The 25201-nt window shown below is 37.1% G+C and overlaps 1 protein-coding gene across 1 annotated transcript; it reads left to right on the forward strand.

The window, feature by feature from the left end:
* The first annotated feature begins 762 nt into the window (after nt 1–762).
* LOC147505931 (uncharacterized) lies at nt 763–1809 on the forward strand. The gene has a single exon (XM_086605651.1). It carries the CDS (start codon nt 763–765, stop codon nt 1807–1809), a length of 1047 nt encoding a protein of 348 aa, XP_086461777.1.
* The last annotated feature ends 23392 nt before the right edge of the window (nt 1810–25201 follow it).

Below are 25201 nucleotides of genomic sequence, written 5' to 3' on the forward strand. Positions count from 1 at the left end.
AAATCAATATTTTGTAAGGTCAAATATACCCATTTGTTATTTATTTTAGAAGAAATAATTTAATATATTTAATAATTTATTATATTGTAAGTGAGAGTGTCTCACATACAAATTCATCATGATTCTAAGCACCTTAAGAATCCATTTGTTGATACCAAGATTAGTAACTTGGATGCTATTGTTGTTATTGATACTTCTTTTAAACCAAAGCCTAATGTTCAAGTAGTCTCAAGAAGTAATTGTTTTAATATTGAGTCCATTGTTGAAGTGTGTGGTAGTTGGTAGAAGTGAGTAGGAGAACCCTTTTACTTGCTTCTTTTTATTTTTATGCTCCTACTCTATATTATATTGAATGCAAGTTAAGATATTGCTACTTGGGTTAACTAAAATACGCTACTAATATGGGCGGTATAATTATATTTTTCTAGATAACATCCTACTTGGTTGCATATGATATCATCTTTGTTATTACTTGTTCTTTATCTAGTTTCAATTTAGTTTTAAAGTGAGAATGTAGTTTGTTTTTTTTTTTAGATGCATGCCTCAATCGATCCATTTTTTGTGTGCTTCCAATTTATTTGAATTTATGAGTGCAACTAGGTTAGATTGATTGTTGGATGTAGTACTTGTGCTATTTTAGTCTCTCCCAACGGGAGTTCATTATTTACTTATGTGGTGGTCTATTATGTGTATGGTTTACCCGCCATTGTATTTTCAGCTCTAACTATTTTTTATTTATTCAGATTGCAAGAACTACAAGATATGGAGAGGTTTGGGGTGATAGATAAAAGTTGGATTGATTTACCAAAAGAGGACGATCGTTTTATTCATGGTGTTAATCAATTTGTACAATTTGCAAGGGATAACTGTCACCACAAGGATGTGATCCCATGTCCATGCGATAACTGTAGAAATAGGGGTCGAGCACTAACCCATGAGGTGGTCACATTGCATTGTTACCAAAAGGGCTTCTACAAACAGTATACATTTTGGAGAATGCATGGAGAAACAAGTCAACCACCAAGTGTGGCATTTGAAAGAGGTGGAAGGTCAAATTCCACTAATTTTGAGGTGGGAGGGGACTTCCCCTTTTTTGAGGAGAATGTTGCATTTAGTACCGTCGTAGAAGAACTTGACGGTGATAACTTGGATGCTGTTATTGAACAATGTTCAACAGATGGTGCTCGAGGAATAGTTGAGGAAGATCCTATAGTTGAGGAAGAGCCTGACACAATTGAGTCCGATAATTTTCGTGAGGCTTTGAGTCCCTTATATCCTGATTGTGAGGACTTTACAGTTTTGAAATTTGTCGTCAAGTTGTTTCGGTTAAAGGTTACACATGGGTGGACAGACAAGAGTTTTACGGGACTCCTCGAATTACTTCGTGTGGCTTTTCCACGTGACAACAAGACTCCGGAGAATACTTATAGGGCAGAAAAATTAATAAAAGAGTTGGGCCTTAAATATGAGAAAATTGATGCTTGCCCGAATGATTGCATGCTATTTTGGAGAGATGATGATTGGAGGGATACTTGTACTACGTGTGGAGCGTCGAGGTACAAATATGCTGATATCGAACAGAGGAAGAAACATATTAGGATTCCAGCAAAGATACTCCGATATTTTCCAATTACGGCGAGGTTAAAGAGGTTGTATAGTGTACCATGGGTGGCAAAGGAGATGTGTTGGCACTCGGAAAATCGATTGAAAGGTGGAGAGATGGGGCATCCAGTTGACTCATCTAATTGGAAATTAATTGATCGGAAGTATAAAGACTTTTCAAATTTGAAGCTCGTAATGTTCGATTAGGACTAGCTTACGGATGGTTTCAATCCTTTTGGAACTTGTGGCACATTATACAGCTCTTGGCCTGTAATGTGTGTTGCCTATAACCTTCCTCCGTGGCTTTGCATGAAACCCAAATTTACCATGCTCTCTTTACTCATCGAAGGGCCACGACAACCAGGAAAGGATATCGACATATATTTACAGCCTCTTGTTCGTGAATTACAATCTTTGTGGAATACCGGGGTGACTGTGAAGGACGCAAATAGAGGCAAAATGTTCAATATGCGCACAGTTTTGTTATGGACTATCCATGACTTTCCTGCATTAGGTAACATATCTGGTTGTAGAACCCATGGCAAATATGCTTGTCCCATTTGTGGTCCAAATACCTCTTGATTGAGACTCCAACATAGCCAGAAATTTGCTTACATGGATAGTAGACGATTTTTGCCCTCGTCGGATGCTAGTAGGATGGACACTAGACCAAGCACCTTTAACAAGACTGAAGAGCTTAGAGAACAGCCTTTGAGATTGACCGGACTGCAAGTTGAACAAATGACACAGAATCTGAAAGTGCAATGGGGTAAGGGCAAAGAGAAGGAAAAGGGGAATGGAAAAAGGAAAAAAAAAAAGGAAGGGTAGTAGAAAACAAAAAGAGGACAATGGGGATGGGACATGTTTTTTCAAACAGTCGATATTATTTAGGCTTCCATATTGGGCAGAGCTTCTTATCCGTCACAACTTGGACGTTATGCACATTGAAAAAAATGTTTGTGAACTCCTGATTGCTATGATGTTGAACACAAAAGGAAAAACAAAAGATAACGCCAATGCACGCAAAGATTTGCAACTTCTTGGGATTAAAAGGAAGTATTGGTTGAGTGATCAAAATGGTAAGAAGGTTATGAAGCCTGGGGTGTTTTGGCTTCGAGCGGAGGAGAAAAAGTTGTTCCTTACGAGCTTAAGAGATCTCAAAGTACCTGTTGGGTTTAGTGGTAACTGGAAGAATATTGTCCAAGGCGGTGTGAAGGATTTGAGTGGAATGAAGTCTCATGATTATCACATTTTGATGCAACATTTGCTTCCAATGCTGATCCAACATGCATATCAAGATAGGAAGGAAGTTCGACATGTGATCTTGAGTATTTGCACATTTTTTTCATGCGTTATGTTCGAGGAGACTTGATGTTGACACTTTACATGCACTTGAGAGGGGTATGGTCAGGACTTTATGTGAGCTTGAAAAAATTTGTCCTCCATCGGTATTTGTAATAATGATGCATCTACCTATTCACTTAGCGTATGAGGCTCGTATGTGTGGACCAGTATTCTATCGTTGGATGTATTTGTTTGAGAGGTAATTCTAACTAATAAGATTGTTTACTTAGCTTCATGGTTGATTTGTGTTAAGTTATTATGTTATAAAATTCTTAATTTTGTGAAGGATGATGAAGGTTTACAAGGATTATGTTACAAACAAGGCATCGCCCTCGGTTGTTGTATCGCGGAGCGATACTTGAAAGAGGAAACCATGAACTATTGCACTGGTTACAAAGGAGGGAATAGTCTTCTCCAGAAGCTTGAGCGAAAGTCTAGTGGTGAAGAAGTAATACCATCAGATGTGTTTGATAGTGAATTTGATGGGGCTGATGAAGTTGGCCCAGTTGGTTTGGGTCATACTTATCATTTGGTAGGTGTTGAATATGAGCAAGCACGAATGGGGTAATCGAAAAGCCATCCAAGATATGATTGGTGGTACACGATGTATTTCTAAATTTTAAAAGTTGAAATTATAACTTCTATATACTTAAACAGACTATTGCTTTAACTAATACATATATTTATAAACGTAATATCTTATTTAGGGAGTACACCGCAGATTTGGAAGCTCGTAGGCAGTGTGCAGGGAGGAAGGCAGGCCAATATAGGGTGTCCATGGATGACGAGTTTATTCCTTGGTTGAGAAGACAGCCTGAGTTTGAAGACATAGAGGAAGATTCTTTCAAAAATATAGTGGCGGGACCCGATGAGAGTGCCATGGCGCATAAAGAAGTATTGTGTCAATGGTTTCCTCTTTATTACAAAAAGACTATCGAGAATAAGAGGAACCAAAATAGTGGTGTTTGCATAGAGTGTCCAACTACATTCGGCTAAGCCAAGGATAAGAACCCAAAGAGAAGATGTTGCAGCGTAATATTACGGTGTTCTTACGAATATCATTCAAATGAAGTATCGAGATGGGTACCACTGTTTTGTTCAAGTGTGAATGGGTTAAACTTAGACATGGTGTGAAGCTAGATGTGGAAGCGAACCTTAAATTGGTAAATTTGTCAAATCAAATTAGTTCGGATAATATGAGTGACGAACCATTCATTCTTGCAGATAAAGCTTCTCGTGTTTTTCTACTCTAAAGATCCAAAAGATCCCGACCGGCATGTGGTTTTGGAAGTCCCAAGAAAGGTGTATTGTGATCAAGATGAAACATGTCTTCTATCCGATGACCCAATTGAAGTTGATCCTTCTTATGCGAGCCTAGTAACCTTGAACCATCCACGATGATCCGATTTTTAACGATCCAGACGATATGTTTGTGGTTGTTGAAGACACTAGGAGGAAGAAAAGACAAAAAAGGAATTAGTTCACTTTAACTAAATGCTTATCTGCATTAACTATGTTTGAATTTTGAATCTATGTTTAAAATTTGAATACATGTGTTTGAATTTTGAATACCCGTGTTTGATTTTTCAGGTTACATAATTATAAATGGATATTATGTTTTCTGATTTGTTTTGATAGATTAAATGTTATGCAATATCTGTGTTTTGATACATCATGTTTTAGATACTTGAAAAATGCATGTTTTGAATATTAAGAGTTTATGGGACTTGTTACAATATGTACAGCAGCCTTCATGGGAACTCCATCTCAAAACAACTTGAACTTGTCCCAAAGTGACTCGAGGATCTACATGGAGCAGACTAATTATGGTAAGAATTTTGAATTTTGTCTAGTTATGTGTTTTACTGGTTACCCCGCACCACCCCTGCTCCAGCTATCCTAGCCTCTGCATTGCATCATTTATTGCTGCAGGAGATAAAGCTTCAGGTGGTTATACTTAGGTCGCTACTTATGCCTGTACGTACTACCCAGGGGGTTATACCTATAGCGACTAACTGCCTTTCACGACAGATACAGACACAGCTGATCCAGTAGCCCCTAACAGTGATAGCCCCCTAACAGTGACCCTTATTTCTAGTCATAGCCCCCTAACAGTGAGTTGTCACAGAGCACCTTTGCGGATCCCAGCAGACCCATATCCTTCCCAGCTCGCTAAACTGATAGTTATTCACACTTTGCCATTGGTTACAACATTTATTCACTATTTCATCCATCCTATTTTGCTTAACTCTTGTCTCGATCAATCCCATAAGACTGATGTCATACTTGCGAATCATATCCCTTACCTCCACTTGTTTGAATGCTTGGTTGAACCCTCGCATATTCCAACATGCTAGATTTATCATTTAAATGGTTGGTTGTGTGTTAAGGAACCACATTTGGTACCTTCTTTTACCGCTACCTTAGCTGCTGACGTAGTTACTTTGGATACCTCAGTTTTCTTCCCCGCCGTTTTCGTTTCGATCCTTCGGAACCTCTTGGCTAGTTAGGTGTGAATCTATTCTCTTCCCCGATCTTGCCTCTGTAGTCGTTGCCTTACTTTCTCTCGCCATTTCGTCATCCTTTTTGTTCTACCATTCCACTCATAACTCCCTTTCCCTTAGTTTCAGTACTCATTGTCTTAGCCTCCTCTGAACTCGATCCCTTGTTTTTTGCTCTGCAAGAATGCTTGCGTCTCGGTGATTCCCATCCTTGTTCATCCTCCACCTGCTAATACTTCCCCGCACCTCTTGCCCTTTTATAGCTTCTACTTCCATACTCATGTCCTTAGTTTGTTTTTTGTTTATCTCTTCCACCATTTCTTTCTTCAGTGACATTTCTATTTTGTTCTGCTTTAGTTTTTATGACTGATTCTGCTGCTCACTTTCTGTTAGATTATTCTGCACACTTTTCGACTTTTCTTTGCTTTTGACGATAACTTCAACATCTAGGCGTTATCTGACTTGGTCTGCTTCAGATTTTCTGACGTATTTTGCTGCCCCTTGCCTGCCATGGTCTTCTGCGACTCTTCTGCCATATCCTTCTGTTCTTTGCTGCTCGTTTCCGCAGTTTTACTTGCTTTGTTTCCATCCTCACCTTGTTTCTTAAGCCACCATTAACAACTAAACAAGCTCTTCATTTTACAGTTGATTGCATTGCATCTGAACTTTAATGTATACTAATTGACAAGTTTACTATGTACTTATAGATAAGACTCCATCTACTCCAGAATCATCCAATGCTCCTAAGGAAACTAGAGGTAAGGCAAAAGGAATGTCGGATACGCCAAATACAAAGAAAAAAGTTTGGTTAACATTGGACCATCTTGAACAACCATGTCACCCTTTAGCAGAGGTAAGTAGGTTTTCCTCTGAATGTGGTGTACTTGTACGGCGTGACGTCCGGATATGCTATGATACTTTTCCAACCGCGCTGAAACATACGTTAGTAGACGTCTTTGAAACATTGGAAACCAAATTTTCGGGTTTGTGGGGCGTCCTAGCATCAATAATGATATACACTAAAAAGTCATGGGTGAGGCATGGAGCGTCATAAGAGCACCTTGTATAAAAACTTAGTCAAGGGAAAATCTCCCCGCTGTTGTTAAACAAGGTCCAAATTCTCGAAGAAAGTCAATCTTGAAGATTGGCGGGTTTTGTTGATATGTGCAACACTGAAAAATTCCAGGTTATCTAATCATTAGTTTATTAGTTGTGAATCTTATATGTATATTCTCTTATATATTGTTTTGTATATAGGCTGCTAGTGAAAGGAACACTATAAACCGGTCAAAACAAACAACTCCTACTTGCGTTGGGAGGACACCCACCCAAATTATTCGACAACAAATTGCTAAGGAACAGAACAAGCCAGTCCATATGGTTGCTAGGCCTGAATCTTATATCCGGATGCACAAGAGGAAAGCTCCATGCACAGAACCAGTTGAGTGGGAGGTAAGTGTCATTTTCCTGGTGGGAGGGATTGTTGGTAGTAAGTTATTTAAGTTGTATCAAGGTTTGATTGCAGTCTTGAGCTTTAGTGTAATACTTTACTTGGTAAAAATGTATTATGGTTTCACTCCTGTTGTGTTGAATAGGAGAGGATTAATGAGGACATGTCTGCAAATTCAGGGTCTCCAATGACAATCACTGACGATGCCGTGACAAGGGTATGCAAATTAGGATGTCAGTAGTGCATTAAATGTTTGTGCTATATTGTAGGTAAAATGAAATGTGTTTGGATACAGGTGGTTGGCAAAGATAGCGGGGGCGATGTCGGGCTATGGGTCCAGGGTCAACAAAACAAAGAATGAAGAGCATGGAGCCTGTTTTTGGGTCAAAACTATCACTTGGCGAAGAAAACTCCAAGCTATGGAAGGAGACTCAAACAAACCAAATGAATTTTGCTATGCAATTAGAAGAGATTAGGTCAACAATGTTGAGGCAACAAGAACCATCCACAACCAACTCTTTTGGAACTTCCGATTAATATACCTCGCTCGATGTCAAACCTCGGTATCACGATTGTCTCTTTTAATGCTTTACTTAAGCCTTTGTAAGTTGTTTGATCTTTTTATATCCAACACCTTTGTTTTTCAGCCGGAAACCTCAAAGATTGGCAAAGAAGTTAACTTACTTGGTGGTTGGCCTCTTGACATTGTGGCAACCGGATGTGTTAAAGAAGTTGACCCCACCTACAAGTTCCATGAAAGGTGCTTGGGAGAGGTCTTACTTAGTTTACGTTGATGAAGTACATGCACAAGATCTTTGCTCTACCATGCCATCATGATGCATGGTGTAAGAATCTAGGAGAGAGTTGCCCAGAAATGTTATATGGCCCAAGTCATGTGTTGAGTTTCATCATCTACATCAGCGGTCTTGAATAAGTTTACTATCTTTTTTTTGTTTATGATACATGCCTATGGGCATGTTTGACTATGTTATCTCTTTTGCTAATTTGAAACGCGTTTCTATATTTATGTCCAAGCTACTCCCAAACTGGTATCATTTTTTTTTTGCTTTCTCGTTTTGCTAACCCATTTTTAACTCCGCCAATGCAAGTAAACTTTACGTTTGCATTTGCATTGCCCGGTCCCAAGCCCGGAAAAAAGGAGGGAGAAGTGGTGTATAATATGTTTCTCTTTGTATTTAATTCTGTTTATTTTTCTCTGGGCTGCAGGGAAGAGCTACCAAGAGGTACAAGGGCAACCAATATCACTGTTATCCCTTCGCGGCTCTCTCTCTATTTTCCGGTAATCAGTATATTCGTTCTCTCTCTCTCTATTTTCCGGTGGCAAACGTAAGATTTCAATGTTTCATTAAAATTACATTTTTTTTTTTGAAAACAAAATAGTGTTAAACTTAGGGCCAGTTCTTTATTTATCTCTCATGCATCCGCATAGTCGAGGCGAGAACGTTGTCGCTGTCCTTGTCCGAGTTGCCCAGGGATGTTCAATGGCCATTGGCTAAAGACGAGGCTTCGTTAAGTTGGATCCTTCCCACTACTTCTTTTCCTCCATCTTCCTCCTACTACACTCACTACTAATTCCGATGATTCGGACGATGATGATGATATTACCCAACCTGCTACTCTTTCAATTATGGTCTCACTATTAAGGTCCAGGGCCAAGACAAATTGCTAGAGGAATTTGATGTCCTCTTGGATAAGTACACTAGTTTTTCTCTTGACGTAAACTCACGCCACAAAACGAGAGGAGGCCAAAGTGTTGGATGATTGGGTTAATGGGCAATCATGATATCTCCGGTTGAACCGAAGCAAGTGTGGAGAAGAAGGAGATGTTAAAGGATCGCCCATCTTCTTCTTCGACTACATTGGCCCCTAATGTCGAGGGATTATAGCGTTCGTGGCCGGGGATTTTCTGGCTCTCGCTCCATGATTAAAGGCATTTTGTGGTGTGGCGACTTAACCGTCGATAGGTTGAAGTGGGGAAATGAATTCTTCAGAGGTCTATAAATACTGTTCTACCCGGATGGAGCTCGGGCCATCCACTTTGAGGAGGATCAAAGGTCTAGTATTCACTTAACCTTTCTTCTTCTTCTTTCAAGTATTATTGTTTGTTTACAACTGACTTCTTATATACCATCTACACTTTTTTTCATTTTAGTATCATATCATTCACGCCACTTGTCACCAAATGACTCTCACCTGCAATATAAAGAGGATCTCAAGATGTCGAACGCGTGGCGAAAGGAATCCTTTCTGGGGTTGTCAAGGTCTCGGGCTTCTTCACCAAAGACGCAAAGTTCCGTGATTCATCACCGGTGGAGGAAGATATTAATGTTAAGTTCTTGGTCCAAATTGGACAAGTTGATCCGCTTTGCTCGAGACTCCAATCTTTTCTTACCTTAGACTGCAGGTGCACAGCTCATTTCATTTTGTGTAATCTCCAAAAGCTGTGTTTACATTTGCAATTTTTTGTAATGGTCTATATTATTTCAGTTTTGTAAACCACATTCGACAAGGCTAGAGATACTGAAATGAGCTGATTTTTTCCTAATTATATTGGAATCAATATTGATTCCAATATAATTAGGGCTCTTCAAGCTAGGTTCTTACCTGCTGTACAAGTTCCTCAGGTCCACTCTTAGCATCTGCACTTTGTTCAGAGTTTCTCTTCTCAATGCATGTGAAATTTTCTGTTTTCTGTTTCGTTTCTATGGATGGATATCTATCCTGAACTTTTTAGGAACTTAGTACCATTTAATAATTACTCCAATAATTACTAAATCTTTTGCAGTCGATCATTACTGGTCGACTAGTTTAGGTGTTCTGTTCGTAAATTACTTGAAATACATTTTTTCTTAAGTTCACAACGACCCTTCACTTGTTATACAAATGAAGGCTGAATTGCTCGTTAAGAGTGTTAAAAGATTTCATGAGGGAAGACGTAGTTACTAATAATTAAAGTAGACATTCAATACTCATGTTGATTATTTTTTTCATCCAAATAAATTTATAACTTTTGTTGATTTTTTTTTTTGTTATAGTTGGTGATGCTTCTCTTGGCTAGAAGAAGAATTAAAAGTCATGGAAATTCAATGCAAGTGGAGAAAACAGTTCTTCTTCCAAGCTAGGTTTGATAGAGAGTATTGATGAAGAAAATAATGTGAAATCAACAAATGATGAGGAGAAGTTCGAAGTTGCTTTGAAAAACTTCATGGAGATGAGAGTACTTGAGACTGTTTATGAAGAAGATGAGAGAAGTCAGGCATCTCCTCCAATCACAAACGAAGTTCCCGATCCCATTTTATCGGCTTCTCCAGTTGGTTCGGGAAAGCTACTCCATTCAAACATCTTCTTGAATCTACACCAAATAGGCTTGTTAAGTAAAAGGACTTTCAAGAAGATGCAGAAAAACAACATCAAGGGAGAAACTCTCTCACTTCTTCATTGAGCTTAAAAAGTCTGCTTTCTATCCTCTGTAAGTTCTTAATTTGTACTATTTAGATACTCCACATATATGGTTCCACTGAGCGTAGCATTATGATCTCCATGGTTTAACAAGATATTCTTGCTAAGGTTATTTTGACGTATAATACATTGATGTTACAAGTAATTGCATTTTGTATATTTAAACAATTGATTGAGTACTACAGACATACACTAGTTCGACATGCTCTAGCTGAGAAATTAAAATTTAGATTGAAAAACTTCTTTGGTTTTCCACAACTCCTAGCGTCATGCCTTCTTGCGTAGGTTTTACCTATATAGATAAATTGGTTATTACTTCTTTATCATCCTTTTTGTTTTTCCTGAAACCTTCATTTAAATCGAAGTTCTGGGTTTATTCAATCCTCTATTGAGATTGCAGCTATTCGAGCCCCTATGGAGCCATTTTCGAAATATTTTATCATAGGGCTAAATTTTTAGGAGACGGACAAGATGCGGTGAGTCTGATTTATTCTTTCACGGTTCATGATCACTTAGATATACAACATTTCAGCTTCCATTACAATGCTGCCATAGAAATAGCAAAAACTCTGATCCAAATTCATTGTACTTGCATGTAATTGGGTTTTGCATTCACTAACTATGCCAACGTTCAAAATCATAGCATCCCCTTCATAAATAGATATGAGAGTGGCACTCATGAACTTATACACCCTAGGGTGGACTCTGAGAATCGTGGAATTATGGGACAAAGTGGGCAAGCGTTTCCCATGAACTGGACTAGTTCTGGTTGCACGAAGATGACGGAAACTGTATCAGGTAACTATGCAGTCATTGATGGTCCTAATAAGAACATGGCGTTAAGATCTCATAAGCAAGTAAAATTCTATTGCAAAATGCTAAATCTTTTCTTTTTGGTCGTTACCCCCACAGATTTTGTTCTTGAAATGTCGTCACGCTGCTTCTCATGTTGGTGGACAAATGTGGGTTTACAGCAAACCTGAAACTCAGCTGCAGTGAGCATTCAACGCTCAGTCGCTCACCCATGGTCACACAGGGGCCTCTGGTATTGCCACCACAGTCGCATCAAGGACCGCCCTTCATGCGGCCTGTTGGAGGTCCTCCGTACTCGATTCATACTGTGCCGAACTACAACATCGGATTAATGCCACCAATTCTTGGGACCCAGTTTGCACCATTTGATAGCTCAAACCCGTGCACGATGCTTCTCTTTCCAAGTTTTGTAAGTAAGCCGTCATTCTTCCATACTCTTATATAATATATATCTTTGAATGTGCTTCTTCTGTATTATCTATCTGTATATGTTTACTGTTTAGGATCATTGAACAAGACCTTATTAATTTAAACATTTTTTTTCCAACCTCTTTACAATAGAGGCTGATGATTTCTACCCAAGCAACTAGGTGTTGAAAACCTCCTCAACCGCAATGTAAGTGGGAATAAAACCCCAAGACCTCTGTACAACTACGGGGCCTTGAGCAGCCTGAGCTGCTGACACTTATATATAAATTTGAACATTTACACATGAATTAATAATCTTACATTTGATTTTATTTTGTTTTTCCTTCTCAACTAAAACATTTATATGTTGACTAATAGTCCTAGAATAAGAATTTCTTTTCCCATACATTTTTCAATTTTACTTAGTTTATGTGTTTGGCTTTATTAACTCCTTAAACCCCTAGTTTATTAATTGTGCATTTTTTGTCATAAACCAACCAATGCTACATGGGCAGGAATGGAGATAATGTGGCATAATCCTAGCCTAAGATGATCTCGGGCCTAAGATTAAGCTCGCCTATGTGCTATGTGCAGCAATTCCTATTCGTTTGTTAGATTCTTGTATTTTTTAATGATTAAAAAAGAAGAAAAACTGTATGCTCTAATTTTTTCTATTTTTCTTTCTTGAATTTAAAAATGTTAATATTAAGAGCTTACATTCAAGGCCATTTTCCCATATGAAAAAAACTTTACATTTTAGCCATTTAATTCCTGCAAGTTTTACCAAAACCAATCCAAGCCATGACAAAAGCCTTGATTATAAACTATAGAAGATTCAAAACTTTTGATGGAAACAAGGCGGGACCCTACCCTAGGCGATAGGAAGGGCTAATGATATGGAACTCTTATACAAGTATAACATCCCACTAACGAAGTTGTTTAGAAGGGTTTTGTCATTAGGGTATTAAGTGGGTGGAGTGGGGATAGACTATGTCTTCCCAAGGAACAAGGTGTGGGAAACAAAGTGGGTTTGGGTTTAAGCACATTCTAACGAGGGCTTAAATAGGCTTGTAGCATTGTTGAGCCGATTTTGTTGCTTGCATAATATGTACATTTGTTCACCGAGAATACTTTCCTTTGTAGGCTTTGTTTTCTTTTTTGTTAAGCACAAAACAACATTGTGTTCATTAACATGGAATGTAGAGAGGTCTCACGGCGGTTGCTCCCTTCTACCTCGGGGGATCTTAAAGGGGTAAGTTTTCATTTTCTCAGTTGAAATTTAACTTTGTTGGGTCCAACTTATTGAGATTTATAGCTCTTGATATTGGCGACTATTGTCGCTTGAGGGCACCCTTCACCGGTTTTCACTTAGGCTTTCGGCCTGACAGATATGTTTGACCTCAAGTTCATCCAATATAAGCACTTGATGCTCTTTTACCATTTTTGTCCAATGCACTTGGAATTACATAAGTTAGTTTTAAGCATCGGGACTTCACTCTTAATTCACGTGACATCCTAATATTTATGTTATGGCATGAAGTGCCTTAGTACACTAATGAGATATGCATCGCCCGGGATTCTCTTTTGATCTCATTGTTACTTTGTTTGCCTCTCTTACCGGGTTCTTCTTGGTAGCTACTTCGGTGGCGGGAGCTCTTGTGGGTCTATGAAACACAGTACGATGAGCATGTTTGGGACACTTCTTGTCATATGGGGCCTTGTCAAGGAAGGGCTTCTTGGGAAACCTGTGAATACAATCCTACAAAAGCGTGTTGATTCGCTAGTATGTGCTTTCACTTGTATAAAGTATGATGTCAATAAAATTGTTAAAAGTAGTCCCACTTCGACCCTTGGTGAAATGATAGAATTTTGTATGACTGCGCGGGTGTGATCTTGAATTGAATGAATTTAGTATGGCGTCAAAATCAATTTTTTTCCAATTCAATACATTTGCCACGGCCATAAACTGTGGCTAACCATTAGGTACATTCCAATAAAAGACATTTGCCACGGCCTAGACCTGTGGCCAAATTAGAGATCCATTCTACAGATAAGCATTAGCCACGGTTTAATGCTGTGGCAAAAAGGAATATTCACCACGGCCCATGTAACGGTTTATAACCGTGGCATAAAATGAAGCTTTACCCACGGTCTTTAGCCGTGGCCAAAGATTAGCCACAGGTGCATTGGCAACGGTCGTGCAACGGCTTATAACCGTGGCAAAAGATCTTTAGCCACGGTCAATGACCGTGGCAAATGCTCAGTATTCTTGTAGTGTGAACTCCAAAAATTTTAGGTCAAAATCTAATTACTCAACTTATGTTTCATTATGAAGTTTGCATGGAGTTGATGCCACACTCAATGAAATGATATGAGAGAGTTAAAAATTGATATACCTTTGCATATTCCTAAAAAGTAAGATATAATGTTACATTGCTAACAGAAATAATAACCCTCAACTAATGATGGGAAAATCTAATATCAACACAAAAAAAGATAAACTATATACGCTCACCACCAAATGTCATATTGTTGACATTGGCTTCAAGGATTGCTTGCATCTTACTTGTATTGTACAGGCTATAGATTATGCGTGTAAATGCAAATGGCGAGTGGAATGCAACAATGACTGCAATTCATTATAAGGGTGTCCTTATAATGAAGAAAAGTTTACATAGTACCAACACGTACTTGTACACCTTGGTGTCTTTGTATATCCATTCAGCCTTGACTATCTGCAACCAATGTATATTCCAATGTTACCATGTTATATGCTTTCAATAAAAGTAGGAAGTGAAAACCTAAACCAATGATTAAAATTAATAACACTAAAAGCAATTTTGATCAAGTTGTCATCTATGTTGATTATTATAAGGGTGTGTCATTATTGTTACACCAAAGTTTCCAATGTGCATTTCTAATTAATCAGTGTCCTTACCATGCATACTATGATAACTTAAGTTGTCAAGGCGCCTACTCCAACTAACAATCCCCTTGCAACTTATGTTGTTAAGGTACCTTTCTAATTAATGAACAACCAAACCAAGGCACTTTCACAATAAACATATTATCCAAAATAAGATCAAATCGATATGTATATAGCAAAAAACCATTCATCTACTAATGAAGAAGGTCTCGATCTGTCCACATGTTGTAAATCAATGTTTTAATGAAGAAGCAATACCTGCTAAATGCGGTTTGAGGTTCATGCCAAACGTGGCAAGCTACCACTCTAAACGTTTTGATAAATGCTTTGTCAATCTCGCTCTCATAACCAATGGATTCTTATGATTGAAAAGACCTACAAAACAAAATAGCTGCCATGAACAATTTACATAACCCATTTTATGTGATAAAAATTAAGATATAAGTAGTACAAAACTATTTCTCTTGTTGCACATACATATAAAGAATAAATATGACATATGATATAGATGACATACCAACTATTTCTCCAAAAAGTTCACTCAAGAGTGTCTCACGATCAATTAAATTGCCCTCCAGGATGCAGTCGCATAGAACTTCTAATTAATAATATATGATTGATATCGTCCCCAATTGAAAACATTAAAAAAAATAAGAAAAACAATTATGCTGCAATATAATACATAGACCTACATGGATCCATACTACACAATCTAGTGATTCCATGACAAAAAATTGTTTGTATTGAGCAATACGCATGGAGGCAATGTCCACATGCATATCTAAGAAGTAGATTGAATATTTAACTTTCCAAACTTTTTTTAAAAAAAAATTCCTAGTCCTCATTATGGATTAAATAAACAGTTGGAATCTCTCAACCATGTTATTTCATAGATCAGATGCAGCTAAAGATTGTAATATATAAGAGCTGATTCTTGGGGAATGTATCTACAATGTCGCCCATATATAGATCCAACATTGTCAACTAATCAATAATAGGATTCAGAGTAATAATTCTCAACCCAGCATAACTGTTTTAACCATATAATATTTTTTTTTATTAATATTAATAGTTAATAAATTACTTGAGGTAACAAACCCGGCCAACTGAAGCCGATGAAAACTTTTAAGCATATTAATCATACTCGTCTATAATGCAAAATTGTAAAAGCTGTAAATGCAACACGATATAGCAGAACGAACACGAGAGATTAAGAATTCTTTGGGAGCAATCTGAAATAAAATCAACATGCATAAAACCCAAGGTAAGGAGAGGGAAAAATATATTATGGAACCCTAATCTATTAATATATTAAGTATTATGGAAACAAATAAGGGGTTTTCACTGTTGGAATTCAAGTACCTTGCAAAGAATAAAATGATCAAAGAGAGAAAAACAGAGCAAAGGAGAGTTAGACCCCTTTGGAGCTAAACGAAGGGAAGGACTCTATGTAACATCTCTCAACTATCATGGAAAATGAGCATCAACATGCTGAAATAATAAGACCAATTACAATGTCATCTCCATGTAACCAAAACATTCATTAATTGAACCAAACCTAACCAAAAGTCATAGTTGAAATGATAGGACAAAACAAAATAGACTATATAGCAACATGTATTTACACCATCCATAAAAAGACCCGGTAACATGTCTTTCAACTAACCACCAGCATCAACATTTACTTGCCTTGAGAAACACTCATTCATTCGATCCTGATAAAAAAAAAAAAAAAAATAAAAAAAATAAAAAATAAAATAAAAGGCGAATCAAGGAATCATGTACTAGTCACTTCTTCTCTTTTTGCTTGGGTGAATCTGCGGAAGCTTCAAAACTCTTGTGCACACATTAAAGCTTGCACAACCATCATTGTTTGTGTTTGTACTTAAATGTGACTTCCCCAGCTTATTAAGTCTTGAACTTCCTTCTCCTTAGCACTCTTATCCTTTCTAGATTTTGTTTTAGGGATGATAATATACTCATCCACATACTCCTTCAAATACTCTTCCAAAGCTTCCTTCTCCCAATCCATAGATCTTCTTTGGTAGTCTTACAACCACCCTTTTGTTCCTCTTTCTTGTCCCTATACTTATGGATATAAGCATGGACTTATTCAAGAGAAACATCATGACCATGCTAATCCACATAAGCTCCGGTGGCACTGAAACCTCATCATCATGCAGGTTATTATAGCCAAATCTAATGAAGACTCATGAGATGAGGTGGATATTTATAACCCCTTATCTATATTTTTTTCCTTTATCCTTATTCTTCCCCTTCCCCATTTGATGTTTGGATGTGTGTGAGGATATTCAAAGTGAAATGTGTGTGGTGAGATGTGAGAACTAAAGAATGGTGTGAAAAAGATATCTTTATAACAATGTGTGTGTAAGAGATATCCTTATAGCAAAACTGGATGTGGAAACATTTAAGACATTTAATATTGGGGCAAAAGTACTTGATTACCAAGTCAAAATTTTGAAAACCAAAACTGAAGAAGTCCATGCTTACATTAAACGATAAAGGGTACAACACCACATAAAACACATCATACATATACATTAAAACTTCAATATTAAGTATAATACCTACTAAGTTATAATCAAACAATATAAATAATAAAAATACATAAAACACTACTAAGTATAATACCTTCAATGTTAAGCACTAATTGAGTTGAACTTGCTAGGGGGTGGTGTTGCTTGGCTTGAGCTTGGTGGTGTGTATGTTCTTCCAAACAAATAAGCTATTCCCCTACCACCTCCTCCTTTGCTCTAGCCCTTCTACCACCCCTACCCCTACCCCTCCTCCCCTCTACCACCTCTTCTAGCCCTTGGTGTATGGTCCACATTTGGCTGAGATTGCACATTGACCTCATTTGGTGAGAATGGTTCATTTGTGTTTGTTGTTGCACATTGACCTCATCCTGGCTTAGGACTGGTTCATTTGTGTTTGTTGTTGTTGCACATTCACCTCATTTTGTTCTTGACCTTCTCTTCTATTTTAATTTGTCTCTTTTGTGCTTTGGATAAACTCTTAGTTTCACCTTGTTGTCTACTTTCACATGTCCTCTTATTATGGCCCGTACATTGCATATCTTACAACATCTATTGTTTGAGGGTTTATCCTCATATGCATCCCTAATTCTTAGTTTCTAGGTATTCCAGATTTTCTCTTAAGGGGGGTGGAGGTAGTACTTCATTACCAACTTTGATCCTAGTAATTAACATTCATAACTAAAATTAGGGGCATGAAAGTATTAACATGTAAATTAGGGTCCAAATATTTATTTACTTTATCCTAGTCTTCTTCATTATCAAAATGATATATATAGCCCGATAAGTAGCTTTAAAGGACTAAACATTGTAGATGGATTGCAATACCTAAATACAAACAAGAAATGTAATGAACAAGTCAATTTGTTACTCATTGATTGAAAAACAAAAAAGTAGTAAAAATATATTTACTATTTTCTAATAACACACTTCATTGCCCGGGTAGATCATTGTGTTTCTCCTTTGATATTAATGACACAAACTTCTTCTTAGTCTTGATATTAATGACACAAAATGAGTTATGTTCAACTCCAAATCCTTTTTGAACTTTGTATTTGTTGTACTTTTTTCTCTATCTTATTTATGACTCCTTGAAAGCAACTGGCACTAAATCACCATGAACAAGTTTTGTGAAAGAATCCTCCTTTCATGGATCAACTTCATCATAGCAAGACTGTATTGATCAATAAATTGCACTAGTGGTTTATCTCTAATATTCAATATCCAAGAATTAAAGGATTCAATTTATTGGTAATAGTATCACATTTTGTTGTGAGATCAAAATGTGAATTAACCCAAGTAGATTTTGCTTCCCTCTAACAACTCCTTTAACTTCTTCATCCACAACCTCTATCTTCTCCATATAAATATCATGATGACATTCTTTAAATGCTTCCTAGCCTGCTGCCCTCCAGATAAATCTCTTAACAACTCACCCCCTTAAAATCCACCTTTAAAGTTTTTGTACATGTGTCCAAAACAATACCTAAAGAATAATGGCAGAATACATGTAAATAAGTATAATGTAAACCCTAAACAAGTTCAAAGAATAAACCCTAAATAAGTATAATGTAATTTATTACATGTGCTTAGATTATGGAAACACTTCATTTACAGCTTCTATGAGACCCTTTTTGTCTATCGAGATAAATGTCAATGAATTCTTGTGTTTGATCAGATGAGGCCTTAGCTTGTTCAAAAGTTTCTTCCATGTATTCCCATTCTCACCCTATAAACATATATAACAATTGGGAATAACCCATTATGCATCCCATCGACTCCCCAAATTAAATGTGCGCTTTTATTACCCTTGCATTCTTGCATTATAACCCTTCTACGATAATGAAAAGACAACTCATAGTTTTCTTGCCTTTTCGGGTTATATGTCATTTTAGACCACTTATCATAAAAGTTGCATCTTAAGCCAAAAGAAACCTTATTAACGCTTATTATGAGACTCAAAGCTGCTATGAAAAGTCAAGTCAAAGATCAATGACTTAAAACTAGAGAACTAAAAATCACGTCCTTAACTTCATAAGACTAGAGATGGATGGCCTTGTTACAAAGAAGACTTGCTCAAAACCTAGTTTGCTCAAGAAGATATGAAAATGCAATAGCAAAAGCATAAAGGAAAACATAAAGCAACATGGTGAGGTGTCTTGATTGTAGAGGAAGAGGGAAAATTAGTCTTTGTAAAAATAGGGGTGTAAAACCTAAAAGTATGAGGGACGAATACACCTAGAATTATTCTAGTGTCATGTAGGAGTAGTGAAATCTTTATTTTCAAGTCATTTACATTCAAGTTTTGTTTTTTACTTTTGTTCTTCAATTCAATCTTTTTCATTTCAAGTTTATGTTTCAATCTTTAATCAAAGTTGTTTCATTTCAAGTTTATATTTCAATCTTCAATCAAAGTTTTTATTCATTAATCAAAGTTGTTTCATTTAAAGTTTAGAAAGTTTTAATACAAAATTTGAGTCATTCAAAAACAAGTCATGAAAGTTAAGAATCCTACATTCTCTTTTTCATAAACTCCCATCAATTCATCTTCTAAACAATTTATGGTGAACCTCATTTTCAATCTTTTGAATACACTTACCACACAGCTAACAACTTCAGCATCTAAGGCCATGACACTTAGACAACATCCACCATATTTCCCTTTCAGAAATGACCCATCTAATCCAATCACAGGTTTACAACCATTGCATTCAATGATGCTTTGTAAGCAAGCAAGAATCCAACAAACTCATCTGTTTCAGCATGTTTGTACCAATTCACTACACTTCCCTGATTCCTTTTCAATATATGGTTTTTCAACTCGGATACTCTTTAGTAACTAGTCTCATAATTCTCATTTATTTTCTCAAACATCATAACCTTAGATTTCCAAGAAGTGTAATAAGATAACTCAACTCCATATATTCTAGAAACTTCCTTGTGAACATCTACATGCTTCATGTTTGGGTGATCTCTAAGGAAATCCTCAAGAACGGTTGCAACCCTTGGAGCTTTGGCTTGTACATACAACCCGATTCTTTCCATCAGCCTCACAAGTATGAGTCCCCACATATTTTCTTAAGTTCACAGTATGGTGGTCTGTAGTGAGACTACATGCCACCTTCCTAGGGCATCCTTTAACCATTTCTTGATCTGAATGGTCTTTACCAATACAATAAATTATGTACCTCTTCTTGTCATTTTGCTTTTGCTTGAAACTGAATATGTCTTATATTGCCAAAGTCTTAAGAAATTTTCTACATTATTTCATTGACTTCCATTGCATGCTAGGTTCTAGCTTGTTTTTGTTTTCTTAATACTTTGGTATTGTTCCCTGGTACAAGTTGCTTGTGAACTTCCCAAGACTATTAATCACATCATCAACTTCTTCTTCAAGATATGTTGTTTCATTCACCAAGTCATTAGCAATCAATTTGTAATATAATCAGCATGTTCATCATCTTCTTTAGGTGTGAAATATTTATCTTCATCATATCATCAAATGATTGAGTACTTTCATATCTAGATCTCATGTCCACACATAGTCCACTAGCCTCAAACTTCTGAAAGTACCTTCTAGGTGCATCTTCATCTTCACTCCCATCATTCTGTACAACATCTTCACTCACATTACTCTGTATTGCATCAACAAATGCTTCTCCAATTTCAAATAACTCAGCAAACTCATTCACAACATCTTCTATAGTTTGTTTTATCTCTTCATATCCATCTTCACCTTGATTAGTGTTCTCAGTTGTAGGACTAATGTGAATTGTTTCATTTAGAGGGTTTGGACTTTTTAGAATGATATGGGTTTTTGAAAAGGTGGGATACTATTAAGGGTTGTTTAGTGGGGATCTTATAATGCTTATTAAATGGTTTACTATGGGCCTTCTAGGTGTAGGGAGTTCACCTATTGCACTCATATCCTAGGCCCATAGTAAACCACAAACAAGCCTTATATTGTATCCCACTAAACAACCCAATGGTATATCCAAAACCCTCTACAAATGCAATTAACACCACTAATGGGAACATCACCCCCCACAGGTTTGTGAATATCTTCAATGAGCCTCATATAACTCATTTCATCCCTATTTAACATAAGATGAAACTGAGAACCACCATGATAATCTAGATATATCTTTCATTCTACCAGACACTATTTGCATCAAGAAACCATCATAGTGTATCACAAACTCTCTCTGACCTCTTAAATGTGAAGCCATCACATAATCAATTGCATACATACACAGCATGCATATAAACACAAACAATATGCATACAAACACAGACATCATAATTAAATAAGGTTTAACAATAGCAACATGCTAAATTTGTAAATATATATATAGAATTAGAGACCAACCCCCAATTAATTTTTTAACGTTCAATATGAAAGCCCCAATTTGTTACAAGAAATTGGGGTTAATTTATGTACAAAGTAAAAATCGATCCCTAATTTGACGAAATTAAAGCCCCATTTTATATGGTATAATTTGGGCTAATCTATGTTCAATTTCAAAACCCCCAAATTTCAAAAGTAACCATAGTTACAAAACTACCCTTCAAGTAATTTCTAGGGTTTGGTCCCCACATTCCTTAATGTATTCATCACTTTTCATGCATCACACCAACACAACAAAATTACATGCAACACTAACATAAAGGTCGTACCTTTCCACACACTTGATCCAACACACACTTGTTCCAACGAAATCAAAACTTCCTACTCATAAATCAAACACACTTGTTTTAAAGGGTAATCGATGTTTTAAATTTGCTTCACTTGTACTGATGAAGTGATAATATAATGAGTTGAAGAGGAAATGAGCTGATGAAGTGATATGATGACTTGAAGAGGAGTATGGTTTTGGAGTGGGCTGGAGTGAGAGAGACAACAAGTTAGTTAATGAGAGAGACGAAGGTTTCATAAGCTTTAAGAAAGAAGGATAACTTGTGTAATTTTTCCGCGTTCTCCACCACATTCTCGTGATATGTAAAATCCCCAAACATTTTAATCCAAGTCGTCAATGTTTGTAACATAGATACTTGTTACGTGGACTTTTAAATCGATATCATCGAAACGAAATTTGTATTGGATTTCAAAATTGAAATTTTACGAAATTAGTATTTACGAGATTCATGCACAACTCACGTAAAGGGTAAAACTGCCACTTTGAAAATATGCTTCGGAGCAGTTAAAGCTGACGCTGAATACCATATTAAAATTGGGACCAAAATTGAATTAACCCTAAAGTTATGGTATGTAATTATTGGCAAAAGCCATCTAAGTATATGTTACAGCAGCTTTACAGTAAGACTAAATTGCCTAGATATTTTGAAATTCAATGGGCCAATTTAGGATTGTTGTGAATTTTTTTGATAATAATCAGAGTTAGATATTGTATGATTCAAAAAACCATTTTATGTATTTTTGCATAATGATGATACTAAAAGTGGCTAACACATATTACGATTTTATTCTCAGCTGGTAACTATCGCTTGATGGCCTAATGATATACGTAGTTAGTATAGGAGGTCAGATTTCATTAAGAACTTTTTACCTACTAATATGTCAGGTCTTCTCTTAAACGGATTATCCGTTAACGGGCATAGTGTTTTGGACAGCTTATTTAGTGTCTTGAACAACTTATATAGTGTCTTGAACAGCTTTTTCAGTACACTTATTACATGGTCGTGGGCAAGACACTAAATACGCTGTTCAAGACACTAATAAGCTGCGTCAAGACACTATATAACATGTCCGTAAACGAATAATCCGTTTAAGAGAATTCTGGCACCTACTAATTAGAAAAGGGGAGAAACTACAAGTAGATTGCGATGTTCCTACCAATCCATGATGATCTATCTTGCCATATCCTTGTCCCATCCTTCAATAGAAACTATCATAGTGAACTTTCGGTTCCATAGGAAAACAGGTAGCTCCTCCTGGACTAGGAATATAATCTATTTTCATGGATATGAATCATAAGAACGACGAGGAATTTCCACTTGGATGCGCTCGACAGAAAGTTGGTCAGAATACTGAACCAGCAGAGGACACAAACGCCGATAGATATACAGACAGAAAGTTGGCACATATACCGATATACGGCAATACCATACCACAAAAGAGTATAAACACATAACAGGGCACGAATGTGATATTGATTAATTTGGAAGCTAAGCCGGACGAGCATTTGTAGGCAAACAATCAGACGCTCAGAGCTAAACCACAAGATGTTTTTTGTTTTTGTTTTTGTTTGGTAAGGTGTGAATGTATTGCTATGAAAAACATGTACATGTGTTGCGGAAGTGTGAAGCACCTAGGTGTTTCCACTCCCAGATAGACTTGATCTGGTACCTCCCATTTATATACCCATGGTGGTTTGCCCCTCACACAGAATAGTGCTATTCACATCGATTCTAGTTCCCATATTTGCTGCTAAATCGGCTGAGAAGTTAACCTCTCTCCGTCTGTGAGTAATTCTGCATGAGGTCATTTTGCTCACTGCCTCTCTCCACGCACCTAGCTTTGAGTTGTGTATACTGCATGGGACATCGCCAGTCCCAAATGCCACCACTGCTGCTCTTGAATCTGACTCTACATACCCAGAGTTGATGCCAACCTCTTTGAGCTGCAATCTCAACACTCTCCAATATGGCTAGTGACTCAGTCATATAGTTTGTCGTAATGCCCAAGTGTCTGCTATAATTAAATAAGTAAAAACCAATCCCATTGAATTTCGAAACACTGCACCAGCCCCAGACCTTCCAGGATTTCCTTTGGATTCCCCGCCTATATTAACCTCGATCTCATTTCCTTCAGGGAGCATCCAGCAGCATTCCCGGATCCTTGGAGCCGCTCTCAACCTTGGTTCAGCCCCCATAGCCTTAGGGAGTCTGACGACTGATTGTTGTGTACTCCAAGCTTTGACAAGTGCAAGGTAGTCATTACTCGACTCCTTACATATTTCTTACAGAAGTCTATGGAGGCAGTCTTCTGTTCATAAAAAAACAACTTATTTCTATCAACCGATAGAGCTACGATACCACTAACAATTCAATAAAAAACGATCGTCTCTTAAGAGGATTGATTCCCAGTTGCTGTTATAGGAGTTGTACCACCTCTTGGAGTTGTATGTCCTCTTGAAACAAAACCAACTCTAACACTTTGAGAAGCAGAAGTTCTCACATTACTTGTATAAGTTGCAACTTCGTTCCCCTTCTCGAGTTATTCTTCTGTGACTACTACCATTTTGTTGAGGTGCAACATTTTGAGTTGGTGTAGTCATTTCTTTTTCATTCACTTCTTAATCCAGCAACTCGAAAGAATTTACATTCTGCACTATGGGATCAATTTGTTTCTCCCTTGCATAAGTAATATATACAATAGATCGACCTAAGAGTTGATCAGAAGCTACCGTTAAGTTAAGTTGGCTCCATTCTTCAGCACAATTGTCAACCACATTGATAATTTCAGTTACTATTCAGCTCACTTGTTTTTCTGCTTGATTGTTTACCATTAAACTTCTTGACTGCCCATACAGAAGAAACTTTGGATACACTGCACAAAGGTTTGCTTTTGTGCCCAAACTTTTACAGTTCGTAATTTATGGGTACTCTAGATCAAGGTCTAGTTCCTTTTCTCCCATCTTAATCTAGATATAGAATTCCTATAATCGTGATCTACTGGAAATTCAACACATAACTTAGCAAAACTAAGTCTTTGTTTTAGTTTTGTGGCTAGATCTGTACACATTGGATTACCGATCGAGCTCGCAATATAGCTAAGCTAGCCCTCTTTAGGTAAATTCATCACTTTAACCCACACAGGCAGTGTCTTAATCTTGGATTTTTGAGCTTCCACCTCCGGTGACCACTGCCTGACCACAGAGTTTTCAGTGATATATACTGGCTCATCTTCCGCTAGTACTTGTCTCATATCTTCCACCAAATTAAACTTCAAATAAAATAACTCTGTCGTTTGTGGTAATGGAGTACCCACCTTCAAAACTTTTAGGGGTTAGGCAGACCCCAACCTGCGTATATTGATGTTAAAATCTTTGATACAGTTCACCTCTGGCATCCTCACTCACTATTACATACAATCTTTCAT

The sequence above is a fragment of the Coptis chinensis genome, chromosome 4 (assembly GCF_015680905.1).
Source record: "Coptis chinensis isolate HL-2020 chromosome 4, ASM1568090v1, whole genome shotgun sequence".
Taxonomy (NCBI): domain Eukaryota; kingdom Viridiplantae; phylum Streptophyta; class Magnoliopsida; order Ranunculales; family Ranunculaceae; genus Coptis; species Coptis chinensis.

Bases quoted from the DNA above. Each gene is read 5' to 3' on its own strand.
- LOC147505931 (XM_086605651.1), top strand. From the start codon at position 763: ATGGAGAGGTTTGGGGTGATAGATAAAAGTTGGATTGATTTACCAAAA.